This window comes from Hemiscyllium ocellatum, chromosome 36 (genome assembly GCF_020745735.1).
Source record: "Hemiscyllium ocellatum isolate sHemOce1 chromosome 36, sHemOce1.pat.X.cur, whole genome shotgun sequence".
NCBI lineage: Eukaryota > Metazoa > Chordata > Chondrichthyes > Orectolobiformes > Hemiscylliidae > Hemiscyllium > Hemiscyllium ocellatum.
In genome coordinates this window covers 7294161-7312912 of record NC_083436.1, presented here as the reverse complement: position 1 = coordinate 7312912, position 18752 = coordinate 7294161, and the positions used below count along the sequence as shown (strand labels likewise).

At 41.9% G+C, this 18752-nt stretch overlaps 1 protein-coding gene across 1 annotated transcript in view; it reads right to left on the bottom strand.

Moving 5' to 3' along the window:
• The window catches only part of LOC132833278 (deleted in malignant brain tumors 1 protein-like), a 119889-nt gene that overhangs the window by 69299 nt on the left and 31838 nt on the right, over positions 1 to 18752 (bottom strand). Inside the window, exons 7-9 of the mRNA XM_060851441.1 lie at positions 12704 to 13018; positions 2631 to 2945; positions 1905 to 2219 (exon numbers count right to left, since the gene is read on the bottom strand). Of these exons, the coding sequence (XP_060707424.1) occupies positions 1905 to 2219; positions 2631 to 2945; positions 12704 to 13018 (945 nt within the window). The remainder of the gene's footprint in view (positions 1 to 1904; positions 2220 to 2630; positions 2946 to 12703; positions 13019 to 18752) is intronic.

The window sequence follows — 18752 nt, the reverse complement described above, 5'->3', positions numbered from 1 at the left end:
TTTTTTGTGAATAACAAGACATTGTGCATTAATGGTAATTTTAATGATCTGTACTGAATGCAAAAGTTTTGAAGCCATTTAAATAGGTGGAACTATTAGACATCAATGGGTAGAAACATTATTTTCCCCAATGTTTAACTTCTTTCATCAGAAATACTGTGATTAATGCTGTTGTCTTCTATTTCTGTGGCAAACTCTGTTAACTCATGTCACCCTGTCACAGATGAAATTAGACTGTGCTCAGGCCAAAATGAGTTTTTAAGTATCACCTGCCTGGCCTCCTACATTCTAACTTGCAAAAAAAACTTGCTCACAGCATCTTTAATCATTAAATTCTGTTCACCAATTGCCCCTGTTCTTTCCAGCCTACATTTGCTACTAGTTATATCTCCAGTCTAAAACTGTTGTCCTTCTTTACAAGTCCCACAATAAACTGTTGTTGGATAGGTGAACTCTGCTTGAATTGAAATGAATCATTGCAATTACAATTTAACAGATTTAAAATGACAAGTTAATTATCAGGAAAATTATTTGAAAAAAAATTAATTTTCAAAAAGTAATTATTTGCCGGTTGCTATAACTGGTTAAACACACCAGGGTAGACTTTCAACCTATGACATTATCTTAAAGCTCATTCTGCAGATCAAGAGGTCATGATAAAAATTGCACAAATTTCAGAATGAATGAGTAGCTGATTTTTGTCTTTAATTAACTCAATTCTAATTTGACCTAGAAAGCAAGTGCAAACAACAAGTGAGAAAGAAATTGAAAGGTGTATTGTAAACTGTACTGTCTGGATCAAATTACATGGCAGACAGCAATCGCTGCTTTAGCTCCTCTCACTTCACGTCATGTATTCTCAAAACAGTTTATGATCCCCACTCCCCACCCTGCAAATCATTGCACCCACATCGCATCCTCCATTCTGTAGTTACATTTATAAATGTGATGAATTTAAATGCACCTCTATAAAGGAAGAGGTTGGAAACCAAATTCGAACAGCTGAATCAAATGATGACAAAGTTAGAATTCTGCCAAATGGCAGAAACTTTTCAAAACTTCATTAACTATTATCGAACAAATATCTACCAATATCAGTTGCAAGTTTTCCTGCTGACCAACCAATTTCCATTACTTTTTGTGTCAGACAGAGCTTCCTGCTTAATTCCTGAATGGACAGGTTCCAATTTTAAGGAATTTCCCATTTGTTATGCAAGCCCTCCTTAGCCTCCCACCTCCAAACCTGAAGAAATAATTTCCATATACCTATCCAATCAAATCTGTAAAACTTCTCCATCATTTTAAACAGAATATGTCTTAATTTTACCTTTAATTTTTAGCTTCTCTGCAAACACATAAGATTTAATTGTTTTAGACTGCAGTACATTTTGGTGAATCTTCATTGCATCATTTTCAAGACTATGTTAGCACAGATAACATATACACAGTCAGGAATAGGATAAAACCAGTCAGCCACCAACTGATGAGCCCAGCATTTTTTGGGGTGGGGACACTTGTAGATTTCCACTGTTCTTTCTGTGAGCTGGTGCTCCTTGGCTGCATCATTCTAATTTTAAGGAGTCTCCTTCTTGTTCTGGAAGCCTCTCCCCTCCCATTCCTCCACCTCAAGGAAATACTTTCCATGTGCCTCGCCTAACAAATCTGTATCATTTCAAATGCAACTTGGTTTTCTGTATCATTCTAAATTTCTCTGCAATTATTCAATATTTGACTGTTTTAGACCTCAGTATATTCTGCATTGCAGAATCTCCACTGCAGCATCTTCAAGACTGATATATATAATTGGACACCTAATGCAGATGCCAGAAGAAATGTTAAAAACAGAGACTTCAATTCAGATCAGTCTGTAAACTAACACAGAGGAGCAGGTTCAATGCATTTACCTGAACAGATAACTGCAGCATCCCTACTGTGTGTGCAGTTAATCCCCACCTGTGGATTGGCAGGGCACTGATCAAGGGCAGTCTCTGTCCCACTACAATTCACACTATCCAACCAGATGTTTCCAGTTCCCGCTCCATACTGAGAGCCTCCTGGTGCTGATACAGCCGTCCCACAGTTCAACATTCTGCAGACCACATCCGACTCGTTTTTATCCCAGTTATTGTCACAGATGGTTCCCCAAAAAGAGTTACGGTATACTTCAACTCTCCCAGAGCACATGTTGGTTCCATTCACCAGCCGTACGGATACAGGACCTGGAACAGAGATGGGACCTGGTTAATTTTTGGGGGGATTTTATGGATGATCACGTGCATTGTCACTCTCAGAATGGGAATGGCATGCTGCCTAATCTGTCAGTAATGCTGCCAACAACTGATACTGAGGCACAAGCCCTGGTGAATCAGGACTCCCTCTCACATTATCCCACTTTTAAGACACCTAGGCAGAACAGGATAATTACCATGCCCCACAGACAGAGTGTAGGACTTCCCTCTTGTATGTGCTTGGCTCATCATCATACAGAATTGCTCAAGACACTGATCATTCCTTCATCTGTTACTGAACCAGGCAGAACATTGTTAGAGTTAGCCAAAGAAGTCATTGACAAGACAGCCCTACTCATCCAATCAGGAATCTCCACTCCCTTGTGATGGGAACCCACTCACCTGAGCAGACAACTCCAATGTCATTCCTGTGTGTGCAGTTACTCCCAACCTGTGGGTTGGCAGAACACTGATCGAGGGCAGGCTCATTCCCGTTACATCTCACATTATCCATCCAGATAGCCCCGGATCCATTTCCGTAGTAGGCCCCTCTTGGTGCTGACAAAGCCGATCCACAATTCAACACTCTGCAAACCACACTTGGTGCATTTTCATTCCAGCCATTGTCACAGATAGTCCCCCACTCAAAGTTACGATAGACCTCAACTCTCCCGGAGCACACATTAGGCCCATTCACCAGCCGCACAGGTACTGGACCTGGAATAGAGTTGTGAACATAGTTGAACCGGTCTGGAATTATCTCAGCTTTCATTGGAGTCATTGGTTAAACATTTTAGCCCAGGTGTTCACCTGCTTCCAAAACTAGTTAGCACAGAGGAGACCATTCAACCCTTCTACATGTCTTGCCATTCAACTGGATCACAGTAAATCTTTCTCTTATCTCTATTTGAAGCCCCTAAGTAAGAAATGTCTGTCAATCGGCTTTGAAATTGCCAACTGACCCCCAGCACCAACACGTTCTTTTCTGGAAAGAAAGTTTCCTTCCTTCCTGAAGTTATCCCTGTATATACTGGCTCTAATTCTATGGATTCCCTCACTAAACCTAACAAATTCTATCTTTACCTTACCTAAATTAAACCTACGTTTAACCCTTTATACGCTAAAGTATTTGCAAACTGTCCTCAAAATCTAACCTCTTTACCTTCAGTACAAGTCCAGTGCATCTGACCTACAGCTCTCCAAGTCAAAATATGGTCAAATAAACCAGAGGTCTGGGTTAAAAAATCAAAGACCTGGAATATTACCCAGACTATAATCCAAGTATAGTAACCCAGAGAAATATATGGTTAATCCACGGTATTAGATTAGTAGCCAAATATCCTGTATTATAAGTCAGAACCTTGGGTAAACCAAAGACCGGAAATAGTAACCCAGTGGCCTGGCTAAGGAATTCAAAGGTCTTGACTGGAAACCCAGATATTCTGGATTATCAACCCAGGGGCCTGGTCCGGTAACCTCTGGTTCTGAGTGGATAGACTAATAAAGTATGGATTAAGTCTGAACTAGTAATCCAGAGCCTGGTGTTGTAATTTAGAGCCCAGTCCTGTAACTCAGAGGCCTGATTAAGAAACTCAAGGTTCAGATTTGTAATCCAGAGGCCTTGGTGAGGAACTCAAGGATCTGAACTAATAACCCAGAGGCATGAGAAAGGAATCCAGAGGTTCAAAATTGGTTAACCCTGGGTTAACCATCCCTTTCTCTGGTATACGAGACCAGCCTCTGGGACATATCAAAGGGAAGCCACCAGCAAAACCCATCATGCTCACGAATGTCCCTTGGGGAAGGGAATCTGCCATCCTTACCTGGTCTGTGGTACATGTGACTTCAGATCCACAGCAATGTGGTTGACTTTTAACTGCCCTCTGGCAATTAGAGATGGGAAATAAATACTGGCATAGCTAGGGACACCCATATCTCATCAATACATAAAATAAAATTTCAGGCCTCTGAGTTATTAACCCAGACCTCTTGTTTATTTCTCCATATATCAGCAGCACTGGATTGATGAGGCTGAAGAGGTTAAATTATGTGAACAGTTTGCAGATACTATGTCTATTAGTAGCCCAAAGGTCAGAAATAGTGACCCAGAGGCCTCACCTTGTAATCCAGCAGTCTAAACTAGTCATATAAAGGCCAAAATAAGTAATCTGTATGAATGGACGAGAAGCCCAGAGGTGTAGGCTAGTAACCCAGGGATCTGCTCTGGTAATATTCAGTGACAATAGACAATAGACAATAGGTGCAGGAGTAAGCCATTCAGCCCTTCTAGACTGCACCGCCATTCAATATGATCATGGCTGATCATTCCTAATCAGTATCCACTTCCTGCCTTATTTCCATAACTTTGATTCCACTATGTTTGAGAGCTCTATCCAACTCTTTCTTAAATGAATCCAGAGACTGCGCCTCCACTGCCCTTTGGGGCAGAGCATTCCACACAGCCACCACTCTCTGGGTGAAGAAGTTTCTCCTCATCTCTGTCCTAAATGGTCTACCCCGTAATGTTAAGCTGTGTCCTCTGGTTCGGCACTCACCCATCAGCAGAAACTTGTTTCCTGCTGCCAGAGTGTGCAATCCTTTCATAATCTTACATGTCTCAATCATATCCCCCTCAGTCTTCTAAACTCAAGGGTATACAAGCCCGTCGCTTCAGTCTTTCAGTGTAAGGTAATCCCTCCATTCCAGGAATTGACCTCGTGAACCTACGCTGCATTCCCTCAATAGCCAGAATGTCTTTCCTCAAATTTGGCAACCAGAATTGCACACTGTACTCCAGGTGTGGTCTCACCAGGGCCCTGTACAGCTGCAGAAGCACCTCTTTGCTTCTATACTCAATCCCTCTTGTTATGAAGGCCAACATGCTATTAGCCTTCTTCACTGCCTGCTGTACCTGCATACTTGCCTTCATTGACTGGTGTACAAGAACACCCAGATCTCTCTGTACTGCCCCTTTACCTAAATTAATTCCATTGAGGTAGTAATCTGCCTTCCTGTTCTTGCCACCAAAGTGGATAACCATACATTTATCCACATTAAACTGCATCTGCCATGCATCTGCCCACTCACCTAACTTGTCCAGGTCACCCTGTAATCTCCTAACATCCTCATCACATTTCACCCTGCCACCCAGCTTAGTATCATCAGCAAATTTGCTAATGTTATTGCTGATACCATCTTCTATATCATAAACATATATTGTAAAAAAGCTGCGGTCCCAGCACGGATCTCTGCGGTACCCCACTGGTCACTGCCTGCCATTCTGAAATGGAGCCGTTTATCACTACATTTTGTTTCCTATCAGCCAACCAATTTTTAATCCAATCTAGTACTTTGCCCCCAATAACATGCGCTCTAAGTTTACTCACTAACCTCCTACGTGGAACTTTATCAAAAGCTTTCTGAAAGTCCAGGTACACTACATCTACTGGATCTCCCTCGTCCACCCTCAAAAAAGTCCAGAAGATTACTCAAGCATGATTTCCCCTTCATAAATCCATGCTGACTCTGTCCTATCCTGTTACTACTATCCAGATGTGCCGTAATCTCATCCTTTATAATAGACTCCAGCATCTTTCCCACCACTGAGGTCAGGCTAACTGGTCTATAATTTCCTGCTTTCTCTCTCCTACCTTTCTTAAAAGTGGTATAACATTAGCCACTCGCCAATCCTCAGGTACCGATCCCAAATCTATCGAATTCTGGAAAATAATCACCAACGCATCCACGATTTTCTGAGCCACCTCCTTCAATACCCTGGGATGTAGACCATCAGGCCCCGGGGACTTATCAACCTTCAGACCTAACAGTCTCTCCAACACCAAATCCTGGCAAATACAGATTCGCCTGAGGCGGTAATCCAAATACTGGAACAGGTAATCAAGAGACATGAATGAGTAATTCTGAAGCCTAATATTGTAAACCAGAGATCTAGATGAGTAAACTAGATGCTTGGACTCATACTTAAGAGGCTGAAACCAGTAACCCAGAGGCCTGAATTAGCTGGACAGAGATTTGAAGCAGCTACCCTGAGGCACAAACTAGTAAAAGGACTTGCTTGGAGTACTATGTTAGCATGTTTATTAGCTTAGGAGTGTTATGGACCAGATCATACCCCCTCAAGGAAATTGTCTACATCCTAAACGTTAACTTATTTAAAGGTGTTGGTAAGGCCTTAAAGATAAGGTGTTGTGTTCCAGATGTGATTCAAGTGGTCAAACGACTAGCTTATAGGCAAAACACATTTTATTCTTACACAACTAACATACAAACAAAAGAAAGAACAGTTGGTATAACTTTAACTCTACTGGGAAAATTTAACAGAATAACAGTTTGTTTAACTACTAAATAGCAAATGTTCCTTAAACATACCCTTGGCAAAGGCACATTCAGTAAAATGATTGTCTCACATGAGATGGTTCTCCAGTCCAGGAGGAAAGAACTTCAAGAGAAAATTCTGGCAGAGAGAGAGAAGTCAAGCTTTTTGTTGTGGTTAAGAAATGTATGGCAGCTTTCACAACCAACTTCAAAACCCCAACAAACTGAAAGCTAAAATCTTGGCTCTGTAGGAACCTGACTCCACTCATTCATCCTGCTTATATTATTCTAACTTGCAGAAAATGCCAAGGCATCACAAGCTGTTTACTTTATTGTCTTAAGTATTTCAGCAGGGGGAGTCAAGAGTGCAAGAGCCAGAGGCAGCCGGGAAGGTAAATTTGAATACAAAATACTGACCTCATGAATCAGCGGAGCAAAGGCTAAACAGGAGCGGAAGCAGACACGGGGACAGCTGGGTAAGGGAACTAATAAATTCAGGCAGTGGCTAAATCTGAAATATTACATGTGGAGTATCTCCCACTCATCCTCCTCCTCTGAACAAAAACAAACATGCTCTGCATGAAGAGTTAGTACGGTTAGGTTCATTTGTTTATATATTTTTTGGAAATTTAGAGCAGATGTGTTGGAAGCTAGGGCAGTTGAATGTTCTTCTTCCAGGATGTGGGAGATAAAGGTCACCACTAGTGTCTCTACAGACTTCACCTACAAGAAGTGCACCCAACTCCAGCTCCTCACAGACTGCATTAAGTAACTGGGGCTGGAGCTGGAAGAACTGCAAATCATTAGGGAGGCTGAGGGGGTGATAGAGAGGAGTTACAGGGAGGCCATCACACCTATGTTACAGGATAAAGGTAGCTGGGTGTCAGTCAGGAGAGAGAAAAGGAATAGGCAGATAGTGCAGGGATCCCACGTCGCTGTTTCCCTCAACTGTAAGTATATCACTTTAGATGCTGTTGGGGATTGGGGTCGGTGGTGATGGGGGGTACATACCTGGGGAATGCCGCAGCGGCCAGGTCTCTAGCACTGAGCCTGGCTGTGTGGCTCAGAAGGAAAGGGGGAGAATAGAAGAGCAATGGCAATAGGAGATTCAATGGTTAGAGGAAGAGACAAGAGATTTTGTGGTCGCAAACAAGAGTCCTGGATGGTATGTTGCTCACAGGTGCTAGGGTCAAGAATGTCTCAGATGGAGTCTACAGGTTTCTTAAGGGGGAGGCTGAACAGCCAGGAGTCATGGTACACATTGGTCCAATGATTAGCTCGGAAAAGGCATAAGCACCTGAAAAGTGAATATGGGGAGTGAAAATGGAAGCTAAACGGCAGGGCGAGCAGAGTCATCTCAGGATTGCTACCGTTGCCATGGGCTAATGATGCTAGGAACAAAGAGCAAGTGCAGCTGAACACATGGCTGCAGAGCTGGTGCAGGAGGGAAGGGCTTCAGATATGTAGATCATTGGGATACCTTCTGGGGAAGATGGGACCTCTACAAGGAGGACGGCTTGTATCTGAACTGGAGGAGCACCAATACTCAGGGTGGGTGGTTTGCTAGAGCTCTTCGTAAGGGTTTAAACAAGATTGGCAGTGGGGTGTGAACAGGAGCTATGGACCAGAGATTGTGGAAGCTAATGAACGGGCAGATACAGTGTGCAAAGAGTCTGTGAGGAAGTCAGTGTGATGGTTAAAGTATGTCTATTTTAATGCAAGAAGTGTCAGGTATAATGTTGAAGAACTTAGAGCATGGATCAGAACTTGGAGCTATGATGTTGTGGCCATTACGGAGACTTGAATGACAGGAATGGTTGGATGTTCCAGGGTTTAGATGTTTCAAAAGGAATAGGGAGGGAGACAAAAGAGGTGGTGAACGGCCATTGCTCATCAGGGATAGTATCACAGCTGCAGAAAAAGAGTTTGTCTACAGAGTCAGTCTGGGTGGAAGTCAGAAACAGAAAAAGATCAGTCACTTTGCTGGGAACTTTCTATAGACCCCCCAATAGCAACAGAGATATGGAGGGGCTGATTGGGAGGCGGATTTTGGAAAGGTGCAGAAGTAACAAAGTTGTTGTTATGTGTGACTTCAACTTCCCTTATACTGAATGGAACGTCCTTTGTGCAAATAGTTTGGATGGAGCAGATTTTGCCAGTTGTGTCCAGGAAGGATTTCTGCCTCAATATATAGACAGGCTGACTAGAGGGGAGGCCATATTGGATTTGGTGCTTGACAATGAACCAGGTCAAGTGTTAGATCTCTGTGGGACAGCATTTTGTTGATAGTGATCACAACTATGCAACCTTTACGATCATCATGGGGAGGGGGAAAGGAGCAGAGTGTATGGGGGAAAGTGTTTAATTGGGGGAGGGGGAACTATAATGCCATTAGACAGGAACCGTGCAGCATAAATTGGGAACAGATATTCTCAGGGAAATGCACAATGGTAATATGGAGGTTGCTGCAAGTGCTGGATACCTTTGTTCCACTGAGGCAACAAAGGGATAGTAGAATGAAGGAACCTTGGATGAAAGGAGAAGTAGAACATCTCGTCCAGAGGAAGGAGCAAGGATGAGGAATCAAGGATCAGTCTGAGCTTTAGAGTGTTACAAGGTTGCCAGGAAAGAACTGAAGAATGGATTTAGGAGAGCTAGAAGGGGGCATGGAAAAGCCTTGGCGAATATGATTAAGGAAAACCCCAAGGTGTTCTATGTTAAGGTTACAAACGAGAGAATGGCCAGAGTGTACGTAGGGATAGTGGAGGGAACCTCTGCCTGGAGTTGGAGGAAGTAGGGGAGGTCCTTAATGAATACTTTGCCTCAGTATTCACTCGTGAAAGGGACCCTGTTGTTTGTGAGGACAGCATGAAACAGGCTGATACCCTCGAACAAGTTGATGTTAAGAAGGGAGATGTGATGGAAATTAGGAAAAACATGAGAATTAAATAAGTCACTGGGCCAGATGGGATCACCCAAGGTTACGACAGGAAGCGAAGGAAGAGATTGCTGTGCCTTTAGTGATGATCTTTGCATCCTCACTGTCCACTGGAGTAGTGACAGTAGTGACTGGAGTGTGGCAAGGAAGGGAAAAGGGATAACCATGGGAATTACCGACCAGTAAGTTTTACATTGGTAGTAGGCAAATTAATGGAAAGGATGCTGACAGACAGGATTTATGATTGTGTGGAAAACCATAGCTTGATTAGAGTTAGTCAGCATGGCTTTGTGAGGGGCAGCTCATGCCTCATAAACCTTACCGAATTTTTTGAGAATGTGACAAAACACATTGATGAAGGTAGAGCAGTGATGTGATGCATACAGATTTTAGCACAGCGTTTGATAAGGTTCCCTATGGTAGGCTCATTAAGAAAGTAAGGAGTCATGGGATACAGGGAAATTTGTCTGTCTGGATACAGAATTGGCTGGCCCATGGAAGACAAAGGATGGCAGATGGAAAGTATTCAGCCTGGAGCTCGGTGACCGGTCATGTTCTGCGGGATCTGTTCTGGGACCTCTGCTCTTTGTGATTTTTATAAATGACTTGGATGAGGTGGTGGAAGGGGAGGTTAGTAAGTTTACTGATGACACAAAGGTTGGTGGAATTGTGGGTAGTTGTCGGTTGCAATGTGACATTGACAGGATGCAGAACTGGGCTGATAAATGGCAGATGGGTTCAACCTAGAAAAGTGTGAAATCATTCACTTTGCAAGGTTAAAAGATTATAGGGTTAAAGGCAGGACCCTTGACAGTTTGGAAGAACAGAATGATCTCGTGGTTCATGTCCATAGATCCATCAAAGTTGCCACCCAAGTTGATAGAGTTGTTAAAAAGGTTTATGTTGTGTTGGCTTTCATTAGCAGGGGATTGAGGTTAAGAGCTGCAAGGTTATACTGCAGCTCTATAGAGCCCTAGTTAGACCACACTTGGAATATTGTGTTCAGTTCTGGTCTCCTCATTATAAAAAGGATGTGGAAGCTTTAGAGAGAGTGCAGAGGAGATTTACCAGGATGCTGCCTGGACTGGAGGGCATGTCTTATGAAGAGAGGTTGAAGGAGCTGGGGCTTTTCTCATTGGAACGAAGAAGGATGAGAGGTGACTGGATAGAGGTGTACAAGATGGTGAGGGGCATAGATAGCGCAGATAGCCAGAAACTTTTTCTGAGGGCAGAAATGGCTATCATGAGGGGGCACAATTTTAAGGTAATTGGAGGAAGGTTTAGGGAGATGTCAGAGGTCGGTTCTTTACACAGAGAGTAGTGGGTGTGTGGAATGCACTGCCAGCGGTGGTAGTAGAGTCTGATACATTTGGGACATTTAAGTGACTCATGGATAGGCACATGGATGATAGTAAAGTGAAGGATATGTAGGTTAGTTTGATCTTAGAGTAGGATAAAAGGTCAACACAACATAAAGGGCTGAAGGGCCTGTAGTGTGCTGTACTGCTCTATGTTCTATGTTCTTCAAAGAGACAGTTCAACACCCTTGGCTCAAAACCTCTCTTCAAAAAACAAAGACAAACTGCAATTCCTAAAGCCATAGTATAGGAATAATATCCTTTTATGAAACCCAACATTCAGATGAACCTGTACCTGAATGTCATCATACAACTAGAAGCCACAACTACTCTGCATTGTCACACCCTGGACACAGACTGGAGATAACTCTATTATCTGTAATCGTTTAGTTGTAAGTATACCCATGATTTATCTTCAAGAAACAAAATCCAAATTACTAATTTATGTTACACTAATAATTATGGAACACCAGGACAACATCCAAGTAATATATTGGCAACACACCTATAAACCAGGAGCAGCTAATAGTCAAACCTACACCCAGAAGATTACACCAGAAGACAATCCAGAAGAGTGATCAAGTCAATAAATTAATATAGGTACTTTTAGACCTCTGTACAATCATTATCACTGTATGCAAAGTTTACGTGATTTGGAGATGCCGGTGTTGGACTGGAGTATACAAAGTTAAAAATCACACAACACCAGGTTATAGTCCAACAGGTTTAATTGGAAGCACACTAGCTTTCGGAGCGACGCTCCTTCATCAGGTGATTGTGGAGGGCTCGATCGTAACACAAAATTTATAGCAAAAATTTGTAGTGTGATGTAACTGAAATTATACATGAAAAACTGATTGTCTGTTAAGCCTTTCATCTGTTAGAATACAGTGATAGTTTCACTTCTTTCATGTGTAAATCACAAAACCTTTTTAAAAAGTTGCATTCTCGGGTTAGCTGTTAATACTGGTGATAGCTAGACAATATGTTGAAGGTGTTAGTCCCCTATGTTCTCTGATTATGACCTGATGTTTAGATAAAACTCTGTTATATCACTTTTTAGATTAGAATCAATCAATTTTTCAATGTATAATTTCAGTTACATCACACAGCAAATTTTTGCTATAAATTCTGTGTTACGATCAAGCCCTCCACAATCACCTGATGAGGGAGCGTCGCTCCGAAAGGTAGTGTGCTTCCAATTAAACCTGTTAGACTATAACCTGGTGTTGTATGATTTTTAACTTTGCAAAGTTTACAGTCCCTATCTCTGTGTAAGTAATTTTGCTATTATCCAACGTTCATGCATTTTCTCTTGTAGCATACAAGAGTTATATTATGGGGAAAGAAAGGGTTTTGAGTATTAATGCTTTAAGAAAGGTATTCATTTAACATGTAGATCAGCCTGCACTGAGATGTCTGTTCCTGACTAGCAGCCATGGTCACTCTGCATTGCCGCCGTATGGACACAGACAATGACTACAGATTACTCTGTGATGATTGAGTTAGTTCAGCTTTAAATAAAACCACCAGAAATCTTGAAGCAAACTGAATCTATATAAAAAATTAGTAACGCAGAGATTTTGTAATCCAGAGGCCTGAACTAATGATTAAGAAGGCTGGACTGGTAACCTAGAGCCCAGACCAGTAACCCAGATGCCTGGCCATGAAATCCAGTGCTGTACCAGTATTCATGGGATGGAGAGCAGTAGCGCAGATGCCTTGCTGTAGAAACAAGAGGTTTCTGTTACCAATCAGAAGGCTAGGCTGGAAAACTAGTAAGCTAGATTTTGAATTAAGTTTGAGAACAAACGTGCAAAAGAACAGGAACCTGTTTTGCTTACCTGAACAGATGACTCCAGCATCCTCCTTGTGTGTGCAATTATATCCCACCTTTGGGTTGGCAGAGCATTGATCGAGGGCAGGCTCTGTCCCAGTACAATTCACATTATCTAACAAGATGACCCCACTCCCCTCTCCATAGTAAGCACTTCTTGTTATGGACAAAGACTTCCCACAGTTCAACACTCTGCAGATCACACTTGCTGCATTTAAATTCCAGCCATTGTCACAGATGGTTCCCCAGATGGAGTTACGGTAGACTTCAACTCTCCCAGAACACATGTTGGAACCATTCACCAGCCGGACAGATATCGGACCTGGAACAGAGATGGGAATATATTTACACTTGCCTGCGACTACTTGTGTTTCCACTGGAATCATTAGCTCGACCGTAGCCCTTCTGCAAATGTAGACCCCTCTAAATATGGCTGACACATGGAATATTTAAGAACTTAGAAAGAAGAGCCTCCAGCCTATTCTTCGCCCAGTCAATTAGATCATGTTGATCTGTTTCTTTATTCAGTTAACCTGCCTTGGTACCCTTATTCAACAAATATCTATCAACTATATTTTAGAAACATTCAAGTTCCCTGCATCGACAACTTTTTAAGGGACCAAGTTCCTGATTTCCATTTAATAATTGTGTAAACAAGTGTTTGAGGAGCCAAATAGCCTCCTTCTGCTCCTAATCTGTATTGTTTATATGTCCACTGTCAACTGCACTCCCTCTAACTTCAGCACAGGTATCACAGAAATCTGGGCAAGTAACCCTGGAACCTGAAACGTAAGAAATAAGAAAACCAGTTGACTATATAGCCCCTAAAGTCTCTTCTGTCATTCGATAGCAGGAATGAGCTGACAGAGAGAGTTATGGAGGCTGATACAATTACAACAATTAAGAGGCATCTGGATGGGTACATGAATAGGAAGGGCTTAGAGGGATATGGGCCAAGTCCTGGCAAATGGAACAAGATTAATTTAGGATATCTCGTCGGCATGGACAAGTTGGACTGAAAGGTCTGTTTCTGCGCTGTACAACTCTATGACTTTATGATTAATAGGATCATGGTCAACCTGACATAAAATTAGACACTGCTGGAAAATACCAGCAAGTCAAGCAGCATTTTTGGAGAGGAACAGAATGAACAGTTTATGTTAATGACACCATCAAAAACTGAGAAAAACTAGAAATCCACTTGTAATTTACATAAAAACAGCTTAGAATAGGAAAAGGATTGGGTTACTGCTTAAATGCACTGTGTCTTAAGTTCATTTTCAGTGGGAATTGCTTAAAGTTTCACTGTCATTCAAGTGAGACTAAAGAAATCATTCTCTGAGAAGGTTGGTTAAGTTTGAACAAATAAAAACATAGTTGGAAGAGGTAACAAGCAGTACAAAAGCTGCACTGTGCTTTTCATTTGACCTTGCTTAATAAAGATTCTTGTTGAGATAGCATTATGTTTGTCTGTAGCATGTAACAGCCCAGTAGACCAGACTGATAAGGAAGGAGCAAAAAAGTAACTGGCTGATAGAGGAATGAATGGGATGACAGCAGTAGTCTGGGAAAGGGACAGTTTAAGGCAGGATCAGGAAAAGATGAAATTATAAGGTTACATTCCCAATCATCCATTCCAAAGTGGGAGTCAGTCTGTCTTCCTTGACTGTTATTTGCACTTCATATTTCAATACAAAGTCCAATCTGCTCCTCAGATGCTACCCGTCCTACTGCGGTTTTCCAGCACCACCCTTTTTGACTCTTTCCCCTTGCTAGCCAATTTCCTTTACTGGAGCAATTCAGCACTTTTAATCAACCTGTTTAAAGTTATTATTACACATCTCTGTGGGATTTGAACCCAGGCCTCCCCTGGCACAAAAGCAGCAACAATATCATTGAGACACAAGACCCCAAGCCCTGAACACCTGCATTTTTAAAACAAAATCCTGAAGTACTCTTACAAACACATGAATGTTTCTTTTCTTCATTATCAACTCACCTGTGGTGAAAAGCAGTACTTTTTGTTTACATAATAAGGAAAACCAGCACTCAAATCTATATTCTTGTAGTGACTGGAATGAGGGCAGCCAGCTGGACATCATAGAATATGAGTTCTCTGATTGGCGCTGTTAATCTGGTCCAATCAGGGAGTCCTGGCCAACATTAAAGGATGAATGTCAGGGATATGCTGCCCACTGAATGCCTGACTTAGTGAGAGGCATTAAAAGGCTATTGTCAAAGGTTTTGCATTTGTAAATAAAGGATGATTAGTGATGGAATATGGTGTCTGGAAAGTTATTTCAATTCCTAATGGCATTAGCTGCTTTGTATTATCCCTGGAACATTCTTAAAGTCCATCCTCACTTACAACATTGTTACATATTTGGTGATATTTCTTGTGAAAGTCCAAGAATAATGGAGTGCAGATTGACACCAAGGACAGGGTATTTCACCCAAAGTTTTGTAAAGAACCAGATACCCAATAGTATTTTGAATTAAGATAAATCTTTATAGGATCAAAAGTCCCTGACACCAGGGCAGCACGGTGTCCCAGTGGTTAGCATTGCTGTCTCACAGCGCCAGGGATCTGGTTTCGATTCCAGTCTCAGGCGACTGTCTGTGTGGAGTTTGCACATTCTCCCCGTGTCTGCGTGGGTTTCCTCTGGGTGCACCGGTTTCCTCCCACAGTCCAAAGATGTGCAGCTCAAGTGGATTGGCCATGCTAAATTGCCCATAGTGTTCAGACCTGTGTAGGTTACAGTGATAGGGTAGGGAAATGGGTTTGGGTGGGATACGTTTCAGAGGGTCGGCGTGGAGTTGTTGGGCTTAAAAGCCTGTTTCCACACTCTTGGAATTCTAAGTTCAAAGTAAACGGTTCATCCATGAAAAGGAGTATAAAGTAAGAGACTGAGGGAGGTTTTTATTTCAGTTCACGGAGAACAATGACTCTGATGGAAGACTTCAGTCAAGCATTCTCAGAGAGTTTCAGATGGTGAGAAGACTTGATCCCAAGAACCGAAAAGCAAAGAGCCAAAGAGCAGCTCGGCTTGCTAGCTGCCCTGCCTGATCCAGATCATTGTCGATCCTTGTCACTAATATATGCTTTTGTTGTGCAATTGGTAATGTTATGTCCCAACTTAAACTCTTGTTAGAACTCAACATCCTTCACTATCGGCTGTCCTCAAATCCTAACTGGTTGATCAATTGGACTGATAAACTGTGAAAATTACTTCAAAGCTAATTTAGAGTAACCTTTAAAGATGCAGATTTTAAGCATGTGAAATAGGAGAAGGGAGTGGGGAGAAACCAAAGGGAAGGTATGTGGTCCGGTAGAAGGCAGGAGAGATTAAATGATAGTGTAAAAACCAAAAGGGAGTAGTAATGGGCACAGTAATGTAAAAGGTGTCCAGAGGATGTGTTAATGGCAGGATCCTAAATAGCTGCTGCTTCAGCACAAAATAAAGGAAATAGAGAGAAACTGAGGGAAAAAGACAAACCAGCAAAGAAATATGAAATTATAGAGGGTGCAGAGGTTAACTCAATGTTGGGTACAAAGGCTGCAAAATGCTGTGTCAAAGGACTGGCGTCTACTTCTTGAGCTTGAATTGAGCCTCATTGAAGCACTGAAGCAGACCAAGGAAAGAAAAGGCAGAGTGGAGGAAAGGTAGACAATAAAAATCAAAACCAACAGGGAACTAACTCCAGAGAAGCCAGTAATCTGTCACCAAGGAGCATGGTACTTGACATTGGTCTGGCTTCCTCAGAACCAGCTCTGAGACTCCTGTTTATATCTGTTAGCCAAGACTCCCTGATTGGTCTTTTAACCTGAGCCAATCAGTGAGCTCACATTCTGTGAAGCCCACCTAGATAATCAGCTTGTAAAGTGAACAAAAGTGATGGGAGACAAAGGTATAGCAGTGGTTTTAAGAGGTTAATAATGGCACACATAACCCCCGGCCTCCCAGGCTGCAATGATCCACTACAATATGCTTAACATTAAACAGGTCTACAGAAAATGCCTTCTCCCTAGCCCTCACTATGCCCTGGAACATACGGATAACAAGAACACCAAGATCAGACTCTTATTTATTGACTTTAGCTCCATTTTCAACATCATAAATCTAACCAAACTCAAGGACTTAGGACTCTATCCACCCTCTGCAACTGGATCTGAGAACCGCTGACCCATAGACTGGAATCAATAAGGATAGACGACAACACCTCCTCCACAATTATCCTCAACATCGGTGCATTGCAAAGCTGCGTGCTCAGCCCCTTTATTATACTCCTTCTACACTCACAAGTGTGTGGCCAAATTCTGACCTAACTCCATTTACATGTTTGCTGATGACACTACCATCACAGGTTGGATCTCAAACAACGATCAGACAGTACAGGAAAGAGATAGAGAGTTCAATGGCATTATGTAAAGGCAACAATCTATCCCTGCATATCAGCACAACAAAGGAGCTGATCATTGGCTTCAGGAAGTGGTGTGGACACGTTCCTATCTGCAACAATGGTGCTAAGGTGGAAATGGTCAAGAGCTTCAAGTTCCTTGGAGTAAAGATCACCAATAATCTGTCCAGATCAATCCACAGTCAAGAAAGCACACTGACATCTCTACTTCTCAGAAGGCCAAGAAAATTCTTGCCGATTTTTATAGATGCAGCATAGAACGCATCCTATCCAGATGCATCACTGCTTGTTGTGGTATTGCTCTGCCCCAGATCAAAAGAAATTACAGAATTGCGAACGCAGCCCAGTCCATCATGAAAACACAACCTTCCTTCCATTGACTCTGCCTCTATTTCCTGCTGCCCCAGGAAAGCAGACAACATATTGATGATGATGGGAGAGTGTAGGGTGATGGGCTTAAATTAGTTCACAGGTCAGCACAACATTGAGGACCAAAGGGCCTGTTCTGCTCTGTACTGATCTATCTATAATCAAATACTGGTCCCACCCCAGTTATACTTTCTTCCTCTCTCTTCCATCAGGCAGAAGAGACAACAGTTTGAAAATAACAACAGATTCAAGAACAGCTTCTTACCAAGTGTTATCAGCCGTTTGAACAGACCTTTCACATATTAAAGTTGATCTTTATCTGCACTTACTCTGTAGCTTCAACATTATATTCTGCATTCTGTCCTTTTACCCAGATGTGCTTATATAAGGTATGATTTGCCTGAATAGCAAGCAAAACAATGCTTTTCACTGTATCTCAGTACATGTGACAATAATAATTAAATCAAATGCCACTGAATTAGCAATTCAGAATTCCAGCTAATATTCTGGAGAAAACCATTTGACTCCTACTATGACAGATGGTTAAATCGGAATTCATTAAAATAAGCCAGGCAAAGAATAACCATGTCAATTGCCATTAAAAACCTCATGGTTCACAAATATCCTTAAAGGAAAGAGAGCTCCCATTCTTGCCGAGTCTGATCCACGTTTGAACTACAGCAATGTGGTTCACTTTTAACCACTCTCTGGGCAATTAGGAAAGTCGAGTAAATGCCAACCTAGCCAGCAATGCTCATATCCCATGAATGAATAAAAGAATCTGGAGTTGGTCTCCATTCAAGGAGGAGAACACAGTATATTAAACTGGAAAATCATGTGAAAGGAATATTTGGGGCCTTGAATGGTGAAAAGGAAGAAGGTAGAAGTGCTTGCAAATATGCTGAAGGAAAATGAGGGGATGCTAGGGATGACTTAGAAATAGAGACACAGGTATCATACATGGAACAATATCTTTGGATTATTGAAAGGGGTGAAAAGGAAAAGACATAGATAGCAGTGGCATCATGCTGGAGATGATGGAAATCTTACAGAATAGTTACTATCTTGAAGATAATGATCACATGAATATTAAATTAGCTGAGTACCAGGAAACTAAAACTAGCTGTGAAACTGTCTTTTGCAGATTGAAGGAAAATATAGATTTCTGCAGGGATTGATATTAGAATCACTGCTTTTCATGATCTACTTAAACTTTGAGGATTTGGGGGCTCAATTTCAAAATCTGCAGATCATTGAAGTATTGTGAA